The sequence below is a fragment of the Felis catus genome, chromosome E3 (genome assembly GCF_018350175.1).
Source record: "Felis catus isolate Fca126 chromosome E3, F.catus_Fca126_mat1.0, whole genome shotgun sequence".
Taxonomy (NCBI): Eukaryota; Metazoa; Chordata; class Mammalia; order Carnivora; family Felidae; genus Felis; species Felis catus.
The window spans coordinates 16,137,055-16,160,262 of NC_058383.1; the positions used below are offsets into that span (position 1 = coordinate 16,137,055).

The 23,208-nt window shown below is 42.0% G+C and overlaps 2 protein-coding genes and 1 pseudogene across 2 annotated transcripts; all 3 read left to right on the forward strand.

Annotated features, from left to right (window-relative positions):
• The first annotated feature begins 309 nt into the window (after nt 1-309).
• Nucleotides 310-10,625, forward strand: LOC102901746 (annotated as a pseudogene).
• Nucleotides 10,626-10,746: 121 nt separating this feature from the next.
• Nucleotides 10,747-11,663, forward strand: NUPR2 (nuclear protein 2, transcriptional regulator). The gene is made up of 2 exons (XM_006942088.5): nt 10,747-11,102; nt 11,433-11,663. The coding sequence occupies exon 1, from the start codon at nt 10,785-10,787 to the stop codon at nt 11,094-11,096; it is 312 nt and encodes a 103-aa protein (XP_006942150.1). The 5' UTR covers nt 10,747-10,784; the 3' UTR covers nt 11,097-11,102; nt 11,433-11,663.
• Nucleotides 11,664-16,771: 5,108 nt separating this feature from the next.
• On the forward strand, nt 16,772-21,489 carry CHCHD2 (coiled-coil-helix-coiled-coil-helix domain containing 2). Its single transcript, XM_003998609.5, has 4 exons — nt 16,772-16,932; nt 19,294-19,543; nt 20,272-20,422; nt 21,184-21,489. Exons 1-4 carry the CDS (start codon nt 16,883-16,885, stop codon nt 21,192-21,194), a joined length of 462 nt encoding a protein of 153 aa, XP_003998658.1. The 5' UTR covers nt 16,772-16,882; the 3' UTR covers nt 21,195-21,489.
• Nucleotides 21,490-23,208: the final 1,719 nt, after the last annotated feature.

Here is a 23,208-nt window from a genome sequence, read left to right on the forward strand (position 1 = left end):
CCTGGCACTGGCCAATTTAGCAGTTTAAAGGTATAAGCTCTTCAAAATGTGGGCAATTCCTCTGATTTTCTGGGTCTGTCTTTGCTCCCAGGGCCCCTCAGATGAAATAAATGCACTTCTCCCAAGGAACTCTCAAAAACACACTCCCTACTGAGGGTGGATCTGTCTATATTTCTAGGACTCATATCTGAAATCCTCCTTTAAATCCTTCCCCTCCCTAGGCTACCTCCCACCCATCTGCAGGGGTAGCAAACACGGATCCCAGTGGGGCAGACAGCCAGTTTGCATGAGGGAAGGAGGCCTGTTAACATGGGGGCTGGTGTGAATTGTGACAAACTGAAAGGCATTCATATTTGCAAGTTCTTAAAACTGTCCTGGTCAAATCAAATGCATGAACTGGAAGTCCAGTTCAGTCACCTATAGCCAATGTGGGATGTTTGATCCTCACCGTATGGTATAAACTGCTTAGGTGTGAACAAAAGGGCCTTTCCCAAAGTGGCTTCCCACAGCTTGCCCTTCGAGTCCAGCCGCTCCCACCTACGTCCCTACACTCTGCTTACATGACATACTTTTATGCATGCCCTCCCTGGTCACCTTTGCATGTGCATTCTTTTTGTTCCCCAGCATTTATCAAACACCTAATGCAGCAGGCACTAAAATAGGTGCTGAGGAAACAAACGTGAACAAGAGTTTCTGACCTCATGGAGTTTACAGGGTCGTGAGAGACATATACATTAGATAATTACCAGCCTGTGACAAGGGATATGAGAGCAGTACAGGGTGTGACTGAAACGTACACAAAGAGCACCTTGCCAGATCAGGGAGAGCAGGTTTGGGAAGGCTTTTCAGAGGAGTAGATATTAGCTGCAGCTGAAGGGGAGCTGAAGAAGCAAGGATGAGGGTGAAAGGGTAAGGGAGGGTGTAGGGAGAGGGCTTCCTAGAAGAAGAAGCAGCACTTGTAAAGGTCCCTAAGGAAACTGACATTCCATGTGATTTGAGACTAAGGATGTGAGAAGGGTGGCATAAGATAAAACTGGGAAGGTGAGCAAAGTCCAGATCTTCCCAAGCTTTGTGGCCAAACAAAGGAGTTCAGATTTTGTCCTAAGGGCAATGGGCAGCCACCAACAGTTTTTAGTCAAAGACCGTTTGGACCCAAATTTGCCTTTTAGAAGAATCACTCTGGCTTCAGTGTGGAGGACAGGCTGACGTAGCAAGCCTGGAGGTAAAGAGGACAATTACAGGGTCATCATAATAAACCAGCCAGAGATGATGGTGGCCTGGCCTGAGGAACAACACTGGGGTGGAAAGCATGGACCAGACTTGGGAGACAGAAGTGACATACCTCAGAGACTGATTATGAGATTAGGAGGAGGTGTCAATGATGAACGTGGAGTGCCCTGATCTAGTCATCCTTTCAGCTAAATTCTCTCATTAGCCCTCATGGACCTTCCAGGCACCTTTCTACCTGCTGCCCCAGCACTCTGTCCCACTGCTAGTTTAGCACAGCGTATTGTTTAATGGTGACAGGTTGTTCGTCCTATTTCCTTGTTATGTTGGGCAGGGACCCTGTGTCAGTCAGGGTCAAATTAGGAGATGGAAGCCATACAGTAATTTTAACAGTTTAAGTTTAATGTGTAGAATTACACATTACACAAGAAATTTCAGTAAAGACAACTCTAAAGAATATAGATCGGCAGATATAAGGTTCATCGACCACCTCTGAGGCTGGGGTAGAGCACTAGGCCTGAGAACCAGACCCAGTTGGAGAGGGCGTGGCTGTGGAAATTGGATGGCACAGTTGCTTGGTGCTGTGCCAATGGTAGTTGCTGGAAATCTGCCCTCCAGAATTTGCTGGAAACCTACCTTCTGAGGTCCCAAAGAAAGCCATTTCCTAGAAAGGTGTCTCACTGGAGGCACCCTCCTACAAAGCCAACTAAAGGGTGTTGCAGGGGAAAGCTGCTGGGTGCTGCTTACCACTATTACTACAGAAGCCAGGCTCTGGAAGAACTACATGAGCTGCAGAGTCGTGGCGCTGGAAAAGCCTTCTGTGTTGCAGGAGCTGGGCACTGAGGAATCCACACATACTTCTGGAACCACTGAAATACACCAGAATAAGAAGGAAAACCCCTTGCTCATGCAATCGCTCACCAGAGCCCACAGCTGACAAAGCTTAACATTGTGTCATCTGACAAAGGAAAAATTTCTTTTTAAAAAAGTTTATTGGGGTGCCTGGGTGGTTCAGTCGATGAAGCGTCCGACTCTGGCTCAGGTCATGATCTTGAGGTTCGTGAGTTTGAGCCCCACGTTGGGCTCTGTGTTGACAGCTCAGAGCCTGGAGCCTGCTTCAGATTCTGTGTCTCCCTCTCTCTCTGCCCCTCCCCCACTCACACTCCGTATCTTTCTCTCTCTGAAAAATAAGTAAACATTTTTTAGAAGTTTAGTTATTTATTTTGAGAGAGAGAGAGAGAGAGAGAGAGAGGGAGAGAGAGAGAGAGAGAGAGAGAGAGAGAGAGAGAGAGAGAGAGAGAGAGAGTAGGTGGGGGAAGGGCAGGGAGAGAGGTAGAGAGAGAATCCCAAGCAGGCTCTTGTGCAGTGCAGAGCCCAACGCAGGGCTCAATCCCATGAACCATGAGATCATGATTTGAGCCAAGATCAAAAATTGGATGTCTAACTAACTAAGCCACCCAGGCGCCCTGGAAAAATTACTTTTAAATGGCCCAGCTCTGTTTTTGCACAAGCAAGCAATGAAGAGTGAATTTGGAGCCAAGAGGCAATAAATTGGTAAGCAGCACAGACCCCTTCTTGTTTATCCTCGCTGCTGGAGTACCACAGGGGGCTAGAAATCAACATGTCAAGAAAAGTTCAGAATGAAGAAATGTAAATTCAAGTCCTTTGTCTGTTTTGAAATTTTGTTGCTGTTGTTGATGAGTTTCATCAACTCATCAGATACATGATTTGCAAATATTTTCTCCCAGTACCATAGGTTGCTTTTTCATTCTCTTGAGAGTGTCCTTTGAAGTACAGAAGTTTTCAATTTTGATGAAGTTCAGTTTATCTATTTTTTCTTCTGTTGCTTGTGCTTTTAGGGTCATATCCAAGAAATCATTGCCAAATCCAACTTTTCTCCTATGTTTGCTTCTAAGAGTTTTATAAAGTCAGGTCTCATGTTTAGGTGTTTGATTTACTTTAATTTTTGTATGTAATGTAAGGTAAGGGGTCAACTTCATTCTTTCGCATGTGAATATCCTGTTTACTTAGCACCATCTGTTAAAAAGTACTTAACCATATATGCAAAGACTTATTTCTGGGCTCTCCATTCTTTTCCATTGATCTATATGTCGGCCTTATTCTAGTACCACAGTTGTTAAAAAAATTTTTTTAATGTTTATTTATTTTTGAGAGGACGAGGTGTGAGCGGGGGAGGGGAAGAAAGAGAGGGAGACACAGAATCCGAAGCAGACTCCGGCTCTACACTGTCAGCACAGAGCCCAACACGTGGCTTGAACTCATGAACTTTGAGATTGTGACCTGAGCTGTAGTCGGACACTTAACCGACTGAGCCAACCAAGGGCCCCCACAGTTTTTTTTTTTTTTTGAAGTTTTGCTTATTTATTTTGAGACAGAGAACAAGACAGTGCATGTGAGTGGGGGGAAGGGCACAGAGAGAAGGAGAGAGAGAATCCTGAGTGCAAAGCCAGATGTGGGGCACAAACCCATGAACCATGAGATTATGACCTGAGCCAAAACCAAGAGTCTGATGCTTAACCCACTGAGCCACCCAGGCATACCACCATACTATTCTGATTACTTTAGCTTTGTAGTTTGTTTTGAAATAAGGGAGTGGGCCTCCAAGTTTTTTTTTTCAAGATTGTTTTGGCTATTCAAGATCCCTTCATATTCCATATGAATTTTAGGATGGGATTTTTCTACATCTGAAATAAAAATTATTATGTTGTGATGGGGATTGCATCAAATCTGGAGATCACTTTGGGTAGTGTGGAAATCTTAATTTTTCTATTTATTTACACCTTCCTTAATTTTCAGCAATGTTTTGTAGTTTTCAGTGTACAATTCTTTTGACTTCTTGATCAGATTTGTTCCTAAGTATTTTATTCTTTTTGAGGCTATTGTAAATGGAATGTTCTCAATTTCCTTTTTAGAATGTTACCATTGCTGATGAAAAATGTGACTGATTTTTCAATGTTGATTTTTGTATCCTGGGATTTTGCTGAATTTATTAGTTATAGTGTTTGTCTGTGTGTGTGTCTGTGTGTGTGTGGGGGGGCTCTTTAGACTTTTCTACATATAAAATCATGTTATCAGCAAACAGGGATAATTTTGGGGTGCCTGGGTGACTCAGTTCGTTAAGCATCCAACTTCGGCTCAGCTCATGATCTCCCAGTTTGTGGGTTCAAGTCCTGCACTGGGCTCTGTGCTGACAGTTCAGAGTCTGGAGCCTGCTTTGGATTCTGTGTCTCCCTCTCTCTCTGCCCCTCCCCCATTCACACTCTGTCTGTCTCTCAAAAAAAATAAATAAACATTAAAAAAAAGAATGTGTGGTTAATTTCAACATATTTGTGAATTTTCACATCTTCCTTCTGTTAATGATTTCTAGTATCATTCCATTGAAATCAGAAAAGAAATTATGTATGATTGCAAACTCTTTAAAGTTACTGGGGCAGCTAGGTAGCGTCTCACTTCAGCTAAGGTGATGATCTTGCGGTTTGTGGGTTCAAGCCCCACATCAGGCTCTGTGCTGACAGCTCAGAGCCTGGACCCTGCTTCGGATTCTGGGTCTTCCTCTCTCTTCCTATCTCTCTCTCAGAAATAAAGAAATATTTTAAAATAAAATAAAATAAAATAAAATAAAATAAAATAAAATAAAATAAAATAAAATAATTTAGACTTGTTTTCTAGCTTAACATATAGTCTATCCTGGAGAACATTCCATGGGCACTTGAGAAAAATGTGTATTCTGCTTTTGTTGGTCCAACTGTTCTATGCATGTCTGTTAGGTTTAATTGGTTTATAGTGTTGTTCAAGTCTTCTATTTTATTACTGATCTTTTGTCTGATTGTTCTATCTATTATTGCAAGTGGTCACTGATATGTCCAACTATTGTAGAGCTGTTTATTTCTCCCTTCAATTCTTTCAATGTTTGTTTCATATACTTTGGATTTCTGGTATTTTGTACATGTATGTTTATAATTATGGTATCTTCTTGCGAAGTTATCATCAATATAATGCCCTTCTTTGTCACTTGCAACAATTATTGACATAAGGTCTATTTTGTCTCATATTAGTTTAGCTACCTTAGCTCTCTTCTTCTGGTTACCATACATGAAATCTCTTTTCCATTCTTTCATTTTTAACCTATTTGCGTCAGATCTGAAATGAATGTCTTGGGCTTTTCCTCCTGCTCCTCCAACCCCAGTGCCACTCCGGCTGTACCACGCTGGCTCAGAGCTCTCTGCTCCTGTTGAACTAGCACCACTGTTGTCTCTCTCCAGCTGCAGACATCATTATCTACCAGGACTTCATCAGCCATGATGAGATATTCTCCAACAACTACAAAATCCAGATCATGGACAGGCTATGCCTGGAAGTGGAGGGATCAGTAGGACAGAGGGTAACACTGATGACTGGTTCATTGGTGGAAATGCCTCTGATGAAGGCCCCAAAGGTGAAGGTACCAAAAGGACATTAACCACTGGTGTTGATGTTGTCATGAACCAGACATGGTTCATGGTTTTCTGCCGGAAACCAGATTCACAAAAGAAGCATATAAGAAGTACGTAAAAGATTACATGAAGTCAATCAATGGCAAACTTGAAGAACAGAGGCCAGAAAGACTAACAACTTTTATGAGAGGGACTGCAAAACAAATCAAGCACACCCTTGCTAATTTCAAAAACTACCAGTTCTTTATTGGTGAAAACATGAATCTAGATGGCATGGTTGCTCTGTTGGACTATTGTGAGAATGGTGTGACCTCATACCTGATTTTTTTATTTTTTTTATTTTTTTTAATTTTTTTTTCAACATTTATTTATTTTTGGGACAGAGAGAGACAGAGCATGAACGGGGGAGGGGCAGAGAGAGAGGGAGACACAGAATCGGAAACAGGCTCCAGGCTCTGAGCCATCAGCCCAGAGCCCGACGTGGGGCTCGAACTCACAGACCGCGAGATCGTGACCTGGCTGAAGTCGGACGCTTAACTGACTGCGCCACCCAGGCGCCCCAATTTTTAATGGTCTTGGTGGTTTACACATCCATATTTATTTATTTACTTAACAGGCATTTATTTTATTTTATTTTTAAATGTTTTATTTATTTTTGGGAGAGAGAGAGAGAGTGTGAGCAGGGGAGGGGCAGAAAGAGAGGGGGACAGAAGATCCTAAGCAGGCTCTTCGTGGCAGCTGAGAGCCAATGCAGGGCTTGAACCCATGAGCCGTGAGATCATGACCTGATCTGAAGTCAGACACTTAACCAACTGAGCACCTAGGTGCCCCTATCAGGCATTTATTTTATACTGACCGTGAGCTAGAGATGGGGGTGGGGAAAATGTGTTTCTAATCTTACAGAGGAGTTAGACAAATGCACAAGTAATACAAAGGCATGAATAAGTGGGAAAGGGCAAGAAATGTTGAATATAAGGCATAGCCAGGTCTGAGTTTGTGATGAGTTTCACTTAAGTCTTATCAGAAGGATCTCAGAGACCTGGAGCAAGCTCTGCTATGGCCCAAATGCAGAAACAGAGAGTCATTCCACCATAGGCCTTGAGGAAGTGACTTAGGACTTGGCTGAATCTCCATTTCTCCTTCTATCTTATGAGGTACTTTCAATAATTCATTAGAAAGTAACGAGATAGAGTTTTATAAACTCTATAAACTCTTGTTATGCTAACAAGAGGGATTTAAGTCTGCTCCTGAAACATGGTTGTTAGTTGTTTATCCCCTGGGTCTGAAGTCAAACCACTCAACAAGATACAAAGTTCACTTTAAAATCTTACTGCAATGATATCATCAGAATTAATTCAGAGTCCTGCGACAAGACAGCAAGACAGATGGTGGCACCAGCTTTTAAATATCATCTCAGAAGCTAGGAAGGCAGGGATGTTTAGCAACCTGTGAACTGACAAACAAGGAATTCATATAAAGAGGCACAGTAAAATGAAAGAAACAATTACTTAGGGGTCTGAAGATCTCACCCTTAGTCTGGTTCTGCTTTTTACTAGTTATATAACCTTGGGGAAGTTGTTAAACTGTTTCCTCATCTGGAAAATTGGGACAGTAATAGCTCACACTGTTCTTATAAAGATCAAAAACATAATACATGGTTTTAAGATTATTGTCTCTAGAGTGAAATATACCACAAAAGACTCTTAACTATAGAGGGTTGATGGAGGGAGATAGGTGGGGGGTGGGCTAAATGGGTGATGGGTGTTAAGGAGGGCACTTGCTGAGATGAGCATTTGGCGTTGCATGTAAGTGATCAATCACTGAATTCTACTCATGAAACTTAAAAAAAAAAAGTCTCTAAATCCATTCTCTACACTAAAAAGATCAAGGACTCCTTGGAGAAATGGTTGATTCCAGGTCTGGGGCATAGAGTGTACATGATGAGCCTGGATGGACATCTTGGTTTACCAGAAAACAAGGGCATTCTCCATGACTACTAGTTTAATGCCAAAAGAACACAGGAATCACAGGAAGGAGCTCCCACTGGCCAAAGATGGAACAATTTGAGAAATAAAAAATAATAAAAATGAAGTTGATCAAACACATTGACTGTGTTTTTATAAGATTCATGAGTTTGGGGCACCTGGGTGGCTCAGTCGGTTAAGCATCCAACCTCGGCTCAGGTCATGATCTCACCATGGCTTGTGGATTTGAGCCCCACATTGGGCTCTGTGCAGACAGCTCAAAGCCTGGAGCCTGCTTCAGATTTTGTGTCTCCCTCTCTCTGCCCCTCCCCCACTCACTCTGTGTGTGTGTGTGTGTGTGTGTGTGTGTGTGTGTGTGTGTGTGTCTCAAAAGTAAATAAACATTTTTAAAAAAAGATTCATGAGTTTATTCTCAAGAGAAAAAAAACATAGAGTCCATTAGCGTCCTGAAAATCCATCTTTAAAAGGGAATTATGGGTACCTGTCTGACTCAGTTGGAAGAGCATGTTACTCTTAATCTTGGGGTCATGGGTTTGAGCCCATGAGTGGCTCTACCCAATGAGTGTAGAGATTAAATAAATAAATAAATAAATAAATAAATAAACTTTAAAAAAAATAAAATAATTAAACATTTGTTTTGCCTTTCTTGTCAAAATATATTTCAGGGTAACCAAATAGCCTAAGTCCATGAGAGAAAGACATCTAGCAAATAAATGTGGAAGAAATGATTGAATTATAAAATTATCATCTCATAGCCCCTAGTGAAATAATAGCAAATGAACATAATAGCAAATAAAGTAATGAACTATGGATGAAATCATTGGATAAAAGTTTATGTGGAACTTCACAATTTCAGGGAAAGAGTGTTACCATATGAGCCCATTGATCAGTCACAGCATCACTAAAATTGGGACAATGAACTATTGTGGATCTCCTGTTGTGATACCAACACACATTACTTCCTAGGAACTTTTTCTTGCCCCCCAAATGGAATCTGAATATAAACAAACTTCTAGATTCAACCTCAATTTACAGGAAATATGGAAGAGAGAGGAACAAGTTAAATGACACCACAAAGAAGCAGACACATCCACAAAGTGGGACATTTTACAGGATAACTGACCCAAATTCTTCAACAAGTCAATGTCAGGGGAAAATGAAAAGGACAGGAAGACTGCCCTAGAATATGAGACTTCCAAGCAAACTTCATGTATAGATTTTGTATGTATTCTGAGGTCTTTTAGACAATCAGAGTAATTTGATTCTGGACTGCGTATTAGATAAAAACAGGACCAGTTGATTTTGTCAGGTGTGAAAATAACACTGAAGTTTATGTAAGAAAGGAGTCTAGTTTTTTAGAGCTGTATACTGAGAAATATAGGAGTAAAATGACATAAGATCTGCAACAGAGGAAAACAAAGGGATATATAAAGCAAATATGACAAGGGGCACCTGGGTGGCTTGGTCAGTTAAGCGTCTGACTCTTGAATTTGGCTCAGGTCATGATCTCAAGATTGGTGAGTTCAAGTCTGCAGCGGGCTCTCACTGACCAAATGGAGCTGGCTTCGGATTCTCTCTCTTCCTCTCTGTCTCTCAAAATAAATAAACTTTTTAAAAAATGTGACAGGTCTTGACAATTGTTCAGTCCGTGTGATGGGATATGGGAGTTCACTGTTCTATTCTTTGCACTTTTAAGAATATCTTAGTATTTTCGTAACACAAAATCTAAAGAGTTTTTTTTAAGATCATGTATGGGGGAGTAGTAAAAGGATAAATATTAGTTTCTTTCCCAACAGCAAATGTAAGACACGTGGGTGGAAGAGAAAAAATCCCCTCGGTGTTTTATTAAAAACACTCTCCTGGGACTTGTTCATTTAAAGAACCACCAAAATTGCCCTGAGAGCGTGGTATGTAGGCCACGCCCCACCAGGGATACGACTTCAGAGTGCGGAAGAAAAAATTCAAATGGACAACAAACAGCAAGATCAAATATCTGGGAAGCACCCCCCCCCCGCCAACTTTTTTTTTAAGTAGGGTATTATTTTGATCTATTAAAAAGAAAATCCCCCAGGGGATAGCTGCAATTTTTGTGGGAAGACAATTATCTGGGCTACTTAAAGGCGTTCTTCGCTACAACTCCCTGAGAGAAGCTTTTAGAGACACACTAATTAGGTAATTAGACCTGGGAGTCGCCCCGGAGTGTAATGACTCCCGCTCCGCGGTGCAGCGGCGCCCCTCCGCTAAGAGGCCGACGTGGCCTTTTCCGGTGCAGTAACCCTGACGGATTCCTCTCTCCTTCGCCCCTCTCCTGGAGAACCCTTCCCCGCCCAGGGGACCCCAGCGCAATGTGCACTGACTGGCCGGACCCTCGGCTCGCGCTAAATACCCTGCACCGCCACTCCCTACTCCCGGCTCTCACCCCAAATTGCCGGCGCGAGGTTACCCCGTGTATTGTAGCCTAACTGCGGCACTTGAGTAACCGCGGATAATCCGAAATCGCGCAGTTCCGGGTCTTATAGCAGGCCGCGTGCCTTTTGCTTTATAATCCCTCGCTTAAAGCAATTAATTCACACTCCTTATCAAAAACGGGTACGGTGGAAAAGAAAAACAGCTAATGTATATATGGCCCTTCAAGCCATAAATACTGTCAACATTTTGATGAGTTTCCTTTCAATCTTTTATATAGACAGATCTTTAAAAAATACGCTACTGGGATACCAGAGATATTTCTTCAAAAGTGAATCTTTCACTTTACATTATTACTGAGCACTTTCTGATGTCATCAAACAGCCTAACAAAATGTTTACTGCTGATGAAAGTCCTCGAGAGGAACACACATTTTCTTTAAGTAGTCCCCTGTTGTTGACACTTGTAGTTTTTCATTCTTGACCGACATAAAATGTTCGGTCGGATTTTGCCAAATGCCCCTCTCGCGGCGGCGGCGCACAGGCCCGGATAGACAAAGTGGTCACTGTGGCGGGGGCTGGAAAGCAGAAGGTCACGCGCGACCACTTCCCGGCTCTGTTAGGTCATCAATAAGCTCCGCCCCCGCAGGCACAGCCAATCGAAACGCGAGGCGGGGTCTCCCAGAAGCGTGCGCGTGCGCCGGCCGGCGGCCATGGGGGACGACGAGATGGGCCCGGCGTTTCTCAACGCCCGGGCTCGGGTCCGGCAGCCTCCAGCCGAGGCGTGGCCGCCCGTGAGCTCCGAGGATGAGCTCTACGATTGCCTGGATTATTACTACCTACGCGACTTCCCGGCCTGCGGGGCCGGGCGCAGCAAGGGCCGGACGCGGCGCGAGCGGGAACTGCGCACCAACTGGCCAGTGCCCGGAGGCCACGAGCGCAAGATCGCGCAGAAGCTCCTCAACGGTCAGCGCCAGCGTCGCCAGCGCCAGCTGCAGCCCCGGGCGCGCACTCGCCTCGCCTGAGCACAGGTGCGTGCGGGCTGCACCTGGCCAGGACTCTGGGAAGCCCCGTGAGCGCCCTGGCCACCCGGGTGCCTCTCGCGTCCGCCCTCTGTGACTGCACCCGGGCAGAGTCGCCTCCTTCCGAGGCTGCTTCGCGTTAGCGAGTCGTAGCTGGACCCCCAAAACACCCACCTGATCTCTTGGCTGCAATTAGAATAGTGTAAAACTCCACCTTTTGGAATTTTATAGTTGGGAGAAGAAGGGTCTAGGAAACGCAGAAACATCTTAAAAATAGAAGAATTTACTTTCAGTGCGTATGCATGGGCTAAAGACAATAATTTATTTCTTTTTTGTCAGTTTTCTGCAGGATACCCGAAGGCCCTGATAAAAGTATTTTCTCTGACTCCAGCTGTAACTGTGGTCGTAAGGGGGAGAATCCGTGTTGGTCAACATAACTTCTTTCCGACATCACTTAAGTTTACCGCTCCAGTATCTTTTCTTTACTGATTGTTAATTAAGTAACATCCAAGTGTCCAAGTGGGTATGCCTTTTTAGGGTTTTTAATTAAAAGCAAGAATGGCATTTTAACTCTTCTGGGTTTTTTTTTTTTTTTTCAGTTGCTACGGTAACTCGTTTCAAATATACAAATATTTGAGTTCATCTTAATGTGTAATAGGGGGAGAACAAAGAGAGGAATGTGTGCAAGATTTCAACCCCCGTGTGATAGATGCAGTGTGCAGGTTTAATATTTGTTTGCCAGAATAGGAATATTTTAAGTTGTAAGAGTGTGTACTGAACAGTTGCTAGATTCTCCGCACTGCTGATCCCACAACAGCCCTTTCAAGTGGACGCTGCTGTCTCCCATTTTGTAGAGGGGATTCTGAGGCACAGGAGTTCAAATCACTCTTCAGAGGTCATGCAGCTGGTTACAAAGAAGACCAGGTATAGCAGATACTCAAAAGCCTTCATTCACTCCACCATCACAGTTTTCCTCTATTGTACACCATATTCTGTGGTGCAGTACCACCCACAAACTTCAGCTCCAACGATGAGAGTTGAGATGTGGTTTAAAAAGTATGCAGAATACATCAGGGTGGTTGTCTTTCTCTTCAGTCTGCATTCCTTAGGCCTCTGCACCCAATGGTGAGTCCTTGGTTAGGAGAGAAGGATGGTGCGTACTGGAAGGAGCAACCTGAATTTTAATCTTCTGGCTGTTCATCGCTGTGGCATTCAGCACGCTTCTGAGGTAACTACTTTCAAGTTACACCAAGCCTCGAGTTTCTCATTTGTGAAATGGAATGATACTGGATTACCTTACCACACTGGATTATAGATTAAATATATAAAACATCTCACACAATTAAGTATGCAAGATGTACTCAATAAATAGTAACTATTTTTAAGTTTACAAAACAGAATCCTTTCTCCTTCCTCTCTGGTCAGTCTTCAATTCTTTCATTCACTACATTCATTCTTTTAAAATGTCTCCAGATGGTGTGCTGTAATAGGAATTCTGGCTTTGGAGTCAAACACCTGTGTGAACTTGGGCAAATTGCTTAAACTCCAAGTATCTGTTTCCTTATCCACAAGATGGGGATAAAACAGTACTTACTTAAAGAGTTCTTGTGAGGTGTGGGGTGCCTGGGTGGCTCGATGGGTTAAGCGTCTGACTTTTGGTTTTGGCTCAGGTCATGATCTCATGATTCATGGGTTTGGGCCTGTGTTGGTCTCTGCAGTGTCACTGCTTGGGATGCTCTTTCTCTGCCCCTCCCCCATGTTCACTTTCCTGTCTCTAAATAAATAAACTTTAAGAAATAGTTTTTGTGAGGTGTAAATAAAATAATACATGTAAAGCTCTTAGTGCCTGGTATACAAAGGCACTCACATGATTGTTGTATATGTGCTGCCTGAGTGAGCATGGCACTCACATCGTTAGTAGTATTCCCATTGTCACCGTCTTAGCCTTCGATTTTTTTTCCTTACCCCTATTCTGCTGTGTCTCACGCACCATATGCAGATTAATCTTCCAAAGACCATTTTATTTATTTATTTTCAAAAAAATTTTTTAAATATTTATTTCTGAGACAGAGCATGAGTGGGGGAGGGGCAGAGAGAGAGGGAGACATAGAATCTGAAGGAGGCTCCAGTCTCTGAGCTGTCAGCACAGAGCCCGATGCAGGGCTCGAACTCACAGACTGAGATCATGACCAGAGCTGAAGTCGGACACCCAACCGACTGAGCCACCCAGGCACCCCTCCAAAGACCATTTTAAATATATAAAAACCCTCAATGACTGCTCTAATCCTGTAGGATAAAAAGCCTAGATTCCTTATATTGTCCTGGAAGTCATCTCTTGGATTTTCTTAAATTTTGTACCACAACTTCCAAAAACATACTCTGGATCTTGACACAGATCTTCTGTCCTCCATATTTGATTCTGCTTTATTTCAATCTGTGCTGTCCTACTTACCATGCCCTTTTCCCCTTTGTAATTTTAATCTTTCTAAAACAAATTCCACCTGTACTTAATTTTAAGTGCCACTTTCTCCCTGAATCTTTCATCCACAGTGAATAGCCATTCCTTTGAAATCCTTAGAACTTCATAACCACTTAACCTCCTAACCACTTGTTTATATAGTATTTTGTATTTTTAGATCAACAGTTAAAAATTCACTAACTGGTTCATTCTTTTTTTGTCTGGTATGTGCAATGCACTGTAATCATATGTCTTTGTTAGCCAAAGGAAAAACTACATTTAAAGTGTAAGGACCTTAATGTCTTAAACATCTCAGTTCCTACACAATTCTTGCTGTAAAGTACAGCATACCCAGACAGACACAAGCCATGTTAAAGCAACACTCTATTAGATGTTCTAACTAGATTTTGCTCACCTTAGATACTAGAACCTTTACAGTTTAAATACAGTAACTGTAGAAATTGTGTATTAGTTACCTCTTGCTGTGTAATTACTCAAAAACTTAGTGACTTAAAGCAACATATCTCAGTTTCTGGGATTGCAGAATTCAGAAGTGGCTAACAAGGTGGTTCTAGCTTAGGGTCATGAGGTTGGAGAGTAATTAGGCTCCACTTTTTGAAGGGAGTGTCTAAGAATCTGCGGATGTATTTTAAACCACCATGGTATGTTTAATTAGTTTAAGGATGTTCATTTTAGACAAATTGGAAAATATGACCAAACAAAAAAAAGGAAATCACTACCCAGTGGATAACATCACTACTTGAGTGTACATAATTTCAGCCTTTAAAAATACATGAACTTTCTCAATATAAACCTACTATGTATACTACTTTGTAATTGTTCTTTCCCTTGATACACTATGAAGATACTTTTCATGTCAGATATTCTTTCATAATACTTTAAATAGCTGCATAGCATTTCATGTGTATATATCATAACTTTATTTCTGTATTGTAGGATACTTATTAGTTTTCCCTACTTTATGGAATTTGTTAAATAAACATCTTTATAGCTAATTTCTTTCCACATTCATGAGTGTTTCTTGAATTCCTGGATTTCTGTGGAATTTCTGGAACAGATCTGCATAATTTTAAAACTTCTGGTATCTACAGCCTAATTTGGGTAAAATTTTATTGTAGTCATCAGGAGTCCATTCATCCAAATGTCAGTATCAAATATCTGTAACAATGCCTGCAAGAGTTCTTTGTTCAAATTTTGATCACTGTGAATTTGTTGAGAATGACTGAAATCACTATGGAATGAGAAGTTGTTACATACATATTACTAAAGAGGGAACTTCAGCATATTTATCCTGGCCAACTACAAATGATATGTAGCAGAATTCTGAAATTTTTTTTCAATTCCTGTTTTTATTTTAATTTTTACATGTTCTTAATCTGTTTTTGAGTAGAGGTAATATATTAACTGTTTCAGAATCCAAAACATAGGAAATGTTTTCAGTAAAAGTCCCACCTTGTGCTACAGCCACCCAGTCCTACTTCCTGAAGGCAACTAACAGTGTTTAGTGTTAGCAGTGTTAACAGCTGCAGATAGTTTGTGCATATTAATAGTCTTTTCTCTCCATGTTACACAGCACAGTACATTCAATTCTGCCTCTTGCTTTTTTTCTCTTGACAGTTCCTCTTGGTATCTTTCGTACTAATAATAACAGAGAGGCTTTTTTATTCCTTTTTATAGCTGCATATTGTGTGATGTGCCTTTTTTAAAAATCAGTATTATACTGACAAGAATTTAGGTTGTTTCCAATCCTTTACTATTACAAAATAACCTTGTACAAATACCTAATATTCTCTCCTCAATGTAAGAATTAACAACTTAGCCAGGTATGATTAAAATTGTCTCTGTTCTGGATACCTGTCTTAATTGTCCAAAGTTATGCTCATTCAAGCTCTTCTGCTAGGATGTCCTTTATATAGGGCTCCTTTACTCCGTCTCTGCTTATGAATTATCCAAAGGCAAGTATAATGTCATATCATTTGTAAAGCTTTCATTATAGTTCTATGAAAATAAGACTTTTTCACGAAAGGTTACTGCATTATTTACCCTTCGGTTCCACAAACGTTCTGCTGTTACTGGAAACAATGTGCTTTTACTGGAAAAACTACTAACCTCTGGTGGAAGGGGAAATTTTCTGTTTGACATCCTAGCAGAAATGGAGGGTCCACCTTTCCTTTTCTCCTCCATAAATCCCATCCCATCCCAAGGACCTTCCCATGAAGCCGTCCTTGAAATACCACTAACCAACTTTTCCACTACTGCAGAGGCCCTAAAACGTTACTGTTAGAAGTATGTCACATCGGCAATCACTAAAACATACAACCGTGGGGCCTTCGCAATTGCTGTTCCCTCTACCTGGAATGCCATTACCCTTGATAAACATTTTGTTTGTTTCCCTGCTTCCTCAAGCAGTCTATTCAAATACTAACTCTTCCAAGAGTTCCTGCCCTCTCCAACCTCTAGCTCCCCATCTCACTCACCATACTTTGGCTTCATATCACCACTACCTGATTTACATAGATGTTTCTGTCTCTCCTCAAACTTTAAATTCCACGAAGGTAGAGTCTTGTTTTATTTGGTGCTGTATCTTATCTGTAGAACTTGGAAATCATTCAGAACATTTTTATTAATAGTGAATAGTGAATGAATACTATCCCAATTATGGGCACAAGTTCTATGACGTAATGAAAAGGGTCTGAAACTATATAGTAATACATAAATGTAAGGCATTATTACGATCTGATCTTGTTGCCTGAGTCCACAAAGAAGAGAAATACAAATAGAATAAACTCAGCTTTGTCGGTGTTGCCTAAAGTTTTCAGTTTCCTTCGTTCAGTTCACATTGCGTGCCCGCACTGTACCTCAAAAAAATACCCAAATAAATAACCTTAATGCTGAGAAAAGTTAATTTGCCTAAGGTCCAGTTGCAGAACGCCAGATAATCTGCCTCGCTCTCAAGGCTGGATCTGTCTACCATATATTTGAAAGAAGTGCGACGGTCCTCATACCCTACAAAGCAAACAGCTAGCGGCTCAGACTAGCACCAAGCTGGAAGTACACTTGCAGAGTAACCTCAGGCACTTCCGGCCTCCTAAATGGGGCGGAGCTCATGACGTTAACCTCGTACGACGACGCGCCGCCATGACGTCCTGCTCTTCCAGTGACCCTCAAGGGCACGCGGAGACGTCGGGCACTGATTGGTCGCGCGCGGAGGCCAAGCCCGCCCCCCGTTTTCCGCTCACCAGCTCGCAGAAGCCGCCGGGGTCTCCGCAGAGTCTTGCGTTTCTAGACGCCGAGTCGCCTTGCAGTTGCCATGCCGCGTGGAAGCCGGAGCCGTACCTCCCGCATGGCCCCTCCGGCCAGGTGAGACCACCTGGGGGGTGGTCTGGGGCCTTGCCGGCGCCGTGACGCACACGGAGGCCGCAGTAGGCCTCGCCGCCGCCTGGTGGAGGCTGGCGGAGGCTGGCGGAGGCCGCTGTAAATGCGGCGGCCTTGGTGCGTCTCCACCCGCCTCAAGCTGGTTGTAAATGGGCTTTGGCTAGGTATCCCGTTAGTGGCAAACTTTCTAATTTCGAGTGTCCGTGAGTTATTACTTAAAATACTGTAGAGCTCATTTGAAAAGTATTTTGAGTTTATTTAAATAATCTCTACACCCAACACGGGACTCGAACTCAGGATCCCGGAGATCAAGAATCACCCGCTCTTCCGACTGAGCCAGCCAAGTGCGCCTAAAGCTCATTTTAAGTTAAAATGGGCAAGTCCTCCTAAGAAGTGGATATTTGTAAGTGTAAACCGGCTGAAACTTTAAAAGTAGCGGAAAAAAACAAAAACCAGTGTTGGAGAAAGGTAGTAAAATCAGGAAAATGATCTCATTTCAATAAACTGGATAATCTTTGAGCACCAGCAGTGAGCGTTCCAGGGACTCAGCCCAGTCAGGGACGTAGTTCCTAAAGCCTCACACGTACATGATGTTTTTTAGTTCATAAAATACTTTAAAAAAATTTTTAAGTGTATTTATTTTGAGAGAGAGCGAGCAGGGCAGGCTCAGTGAGAGGGAGAGAGAGAATCCCAAGTAGGCTCCGTGCTGCCAGCACACAGAGCCTGATGGGGCTTAATCCCACCACTGTGAAATCATGACCTGAGCAGAATTTAGTGTCGGCCGCTTAATTGACTGAGCCACCAAGGCTCAGTTCATAAAATACTTTTAAGATGTACTGCCAGTTATACTTTAACCTTAACACCAATAACCTTAGGGATAGATGTTATTCCTGTTTTACAGAAATCAGGAAACTGGAGACTCAGAATAAGTGACTTGTCCAAGGTTATGCTACCAGTAAGTAGGAAAGCCAGGTCTGACCAGAGTTTTCCAGTGGCCAGTTTAGGACGTTTAGCCCAGTACCACATTGCTTTCCAGCAGTAAGGTGGGTTGTGTTCACACAGGATGCTAGGAGTGTAGGGAAGCAGTTCACTTAATGGAAAGAAGCTTCTCACCAAAGGACGGAAAACCACATTTTTGTAAAGTGATGCCAGATGCCACCTGATTGGAAGCAAAGTTATTAGCTTTTCTGACCTAGCCTTATTTGGTTGAAGAGCTCCCAAGGAAACTATCTAAAAATGTGCAGAGGGAATATAACATGTGAAGATTTTTAAAGCAGTGCAGGACATGTTAGTGAAAATGCTGAAAGCATCTCAATGTTCTACGGGATGGGATACAATTGAAATTTTGGTGTAACAGTTCAGGCAAGTCATTCCTATTTACTGGTCTTCGATTTCCTAATCTGAAATGAAGGAATTAGATTGTATTATTTCCCCCATATGACTATTTGCATATGTTTACTAAGATGATACCAACTCAGTTACACTTAACCTCACTTGACTGTCCTAAAATTGCCAAGTCCCACATGTTCTCCCTCTCTTAATATTTTTTACCTAATACTACATGACATATTTTCCTTAATTGAGCCCTCAATAGTGTCATGAAAGCAGAGGTTTTTGTCTTTTAACAGGTCAATTCCCAGCACTTACAATGATACTTAACCCTAGTATCTGAGTGGGTGAATTCTCTAAGGACCTTTTAAACTCTTAATATTTTATGATTTTTGTGAGGTATTGGAATAACTGTGTTCTGTAAAGCTACTCTAGGGTATACGAATACATAGAAATGCAAAAAGCAGGCAAAGATAGTTTATACTTGGTGATTATAACCTTAAAAGGTTAAAGAGACAAAATGATGTAAATAGTTCTGGGAATTGTGTTCCGTAAAGTTTTCTGGTTTGCATAGAGTATTTGTATTTAAGAATTAAAAATGAAGATCCTGAAGTTTATTTTCATTTACATTTGACTTTTGAACAATGTATGGTTTAGGGGCACTTACCTCCAGTACAGTTAAATCTGTGAATAAATTTGGACTCCCCAATAACCTAACTTCTGTTAGCCTACTGTTGACTGGAAGCCTCACCAAAAATATAAACAGTTGATTAACATGTATTTTGTGTGCTATATATATTATAATACTGTAATCTTACAATAAAGTAAGCTAGAGAAAAAATGTTACTAAGAAATCATGCAGTACTACACTGTAGTTATCAGAAAAAACCACATATAAGTGGACCCGCAAGTTCAAACGTGGGTTGTTCAAGGGTCAAGGTACAGTTTCTTTAAGCTGACGATTTGAAACCTGGTAGGAAGTGTGAACTTCATACTTTGTGTTCTTATCTTTCACAGCCGGGCACCTCAGATGAGGGCTGCACCCAGACCTGCGCCAGCCGCTCAGCCGCCGGCAGCAGCTCCACCATCTGCTGTTGGCTCACCTGCCGCTGCACCCCGGCAGCCAGGTCTGATGGCCCAGATGGCAACCACTGCAGCTGGCGTGGCTGTGGGCTCTGCCGTCGGGCACACGCTAGGTCATGCCATCACTGGGGGCTTCGGTGGAGGAAGTAATGCTGAGCCTTCAAGGCCTGACATCACTTACCAGGTAGGATTTTATGCATTTTGTTTTCCAGTGGTATATTATGAGAAAAACCAGTGCTGTTAACAGAAAACGGGTTATCAAAATCCACATTTGGCAGCTGAGTTAGTGCCTTAGGCCAGCCGCATCAAGTACTGTACAAATTGTATTTGTTCCCAGGGAGTAGAATAGCAGTTCAACCTGATCCACTGAAAAACAGCCATTTTCCCCTTATTTTAAGGAATTTGTCTTGGTGACTCTTACCTAATTCAGTCTCCATCTTAGTTAAGTATTTAAAAATCTCTTTAATAGCTCTGTGCTGTTTTCTGATCTTTTATCTGTTATTTGCCCACTGCCCCTCTTTTTTGAAGTATGTGAATTTTCTCCTCTGATGGGCTTGAATGTATACTCTGTTGTGTTTCTGGTATATTTGACACTCATCCATCTATTTTTCTGTAATAGTTCCACTTTGTCATTGATGAAACTTTTCACTGAACCCCCTCACTGGTATTTAGGTATGCACATAACCATTTCACTTTATTTGCATGTTTGTTCTTGAATCTTTCTGATTATAACTGGAATTTTGTTAAAGCCCATTTGCTTTCTGCCTTAAAGTTTTTCACTTTCATTGTTATTAGATGGACACTTGAATTTGCATTCTGGTTCTAGTTATGGTTCCCCAGCTGACCTCAAAGACACTGTGTGTCTAGATCTAATTTCCTTTCTCAATGGTCCTGAATGTTATGCCTTTGCAGGAGCCTCAGGGAACCCAGCCAGCATACCAGCAGCAGTTTGGCCCCTGCCACTATGAGATGAAACAGTTCCTGGAGTGTGCCCAGAATCAGGGTGACCTTAAGCTTTGTGAAGGTTTCAGTGAGGTGCTGAAACAGTGCAGATTTGCAAATGGTAGGTGATGCATCAATCTGTGATTAAAACTGCATCTACTCGGGGAGGGGAGGGTGGGTGATGGGTATTGAGGAGGGCACCTTTTGGGATGAGCACTGGGTGTTGTATGGAAACCAATTTGACAATAAATTTCATATATTGAAAAAAAAACATCTGCTCAGTTCACAGCATGGTACTCCTGGACCCTAGAGAACTTTGGGAGTCTGTGTTTAATAAATTAATCTGACAAGTTAGAGGAGATTTGGTTTACATTATTCTAAAAATAATCTAACTCTTCCAACAAAGGACTAGTCCAGAGGTTTCTAGTCATAAGCTTTTACCAGTTATGTTCTGAATCTCATTCTTCTGTAAGTGGGTATAGATTAGTGTGTCAGATCTTGTTCTGGTTATAGGATGTGAGGGATCTAGCCACAAAGCTGTGAATAGAAAATTACATTCCATTTTCACCAAAGTCCAAGAATGGACATAAAAACTCATGTGTTGTTGGCATTCCCCACACCTGATTTGAGAGAGAAGAGTTTCTTAAATCCCTCAGTGCAACTCTGATATTTGGGCTGTCTAGAATGTTGACAGTGAAGTTGTTTTTACATAATTTCCTCCTATCAACCTAAGAATTCACCATCTATTAAAATGCTTATTTTCATTTTCAGGCATGAACTGATAACCTTGGGCTTTTAGCCCTCTTTTTATCATTTGGAGGGCTTCTGCTTTGCTAAGAAGGTACAGCTATTGTTCTTCTAACTTACCTTTTCTGTTTGCAGGATTAGCCTAATCAAGAAGTTCAAGTTGAAGATACAGAAAATCATCTCCCATGACCAAGTTAATTTAGCATAAAAATATAACTGATAGTGAAGAAATAAAGTGTAAAACCACCAGTTAAACCTCTTCTCTATCATTAAATACAGCTTTCTTCAGAATTGGAATGAAAACAGGTGTTCTTACTGCATAGAAGTTCATTGTGAGATAGTTTTGAGTTTGGAGCTGGGCAGATGTTCGTTTGCCTCCTTAAACCAGCTTTTGTGACATTGTTTGTGAATTAATTAGAATAAAGTGATTTTCTCCCAAAATGTGGCGTCTTTTAAGTGACCTTTTAAGATGTGGTTTTGAAGATTATAAATTAGGTACAGTATATACATGTTGAACATACGCATTTTGCAAAAGAACACAATTGTCTCAACATGTCTTTATTTACTTTGTAGTCTCAGTATTAAGTAAGCATCCACCTGGGGCTCCTGGGTGGTTCAGTTGGTTAAGCGACCGACTTCAGCTCAGGTCATGATCTCGTGGTCTGTGAGTTCAAGCCCCACGTCGGGATCTGCACTGACAGTTCAGAGCCTGGAGCCCATTTCGGATTCTGTGTCTCCCTCTCTCTCTGCCCCTCCCCTACTCACACTCTGTCTGTCTTTCCTTCAAAAATAAATGAACAACCACCAAAATAAATTAGCATCCACCTGGAGGACCTGACAGAATTCCCTGAGGAGCTTTTGTAGAAAAGTAGTTATGGAAGGAGTAGCTCACTAGTAAACAGTGCTCGTTAAAAGGGTTCTGGGGGCAGGGGGGTGGGGGGGTGGCTGAGTCAGTTTTAAGCATCTAACTCTTGCTTTCAGTGCAGTTTATGATCTCAGTTTGTGGGATTAAGGCCTGCGTCAGGCTCTGTGCTGACAGCGTGGGGCCTGTCTGGGAATCTCTCCCTCTCTACCCCTCCCATGCATACTCTCAAAATAAATAAATAAACTAAAAAAAAAAAAAAAAAGCTCCAGTTGGAAGGTCAATGTTTCTTAAACGGAGCAGTAACAGGAAACTGTTTAAAATAATACTTCTAATCAACTGAGTGATAAAGGAAACGTAGGAATAAACCCCATTACAAGTGCATTCCTGTGGCCAGGTCAATGTTTTCTTAAACGGAGCAGTAACAGGAAACTGTTTAAAATAATACTTCTAATCGACTGAGTGACAAAGGAAACGTAGGAATAAACCCCATTACAAGTGCATTCCTGTGGCCAGGTCAGCACATGTCCTAACCGCTGATCTGTCCAATTGGTCAGAGATGAAAACCATTGTCTTTTGCAGTTCCCCTGCAGAACTTTTTCTTGTGTAAGGTACTGTAGTTACCCTTTCTTGAAAGACTCAAGCTCATTGCAACTGCCCACTCCATGTTGCCTTAAGGAGATAGACCAATTTGGGGTGCATCGTTTTTAAAAATGAACTGAGCTCCATTTCTCACAACTCAAAAATTCATTCGCTCGGAGTTGACCTCCAGTCTACATTGTGCTCTGCAGTTTTCCAACTTCCAAATACACCTTTTCAAGGCTGATTTTTTTTCCCCATCTATAAGTTTCAGAGACCTGTGAGTAAAGTGGTATTGAGATTAGTCAGTTGCTGCCCCCTGCCTCCTGTTCTCAGCTGTGTTCTTAGAATGCCCTACTCTTCTTGAGTTCCTGAAAGTGACCAAGACCACCTTGCCTGAATTACCACAGACAGTTCACAACTGGCAAGACCCCAGCATATTTGCTTCTGGATTCATCTGTGGGCTCCTTTGTCCATTTTCCCTGGAAGTATGTGAGTTCATAGTGTTAATGCCCCTTATGTCCAAGGGCCGATGGCATATGGTGACTAGCCAAATAGTTTATTGTTGAATCAATGAACCAAAGGAAGATGAACCACTGACATCAATAAAATGCAAGAGTCTGGCTGGCCTGGCCTCTCCCTTGTAGGAGCCAGGGCTACACAGAGATGGGCACAGGGAATAATCCATTAGATGCACTGGCCCTTTGCCCTGAGTTCAG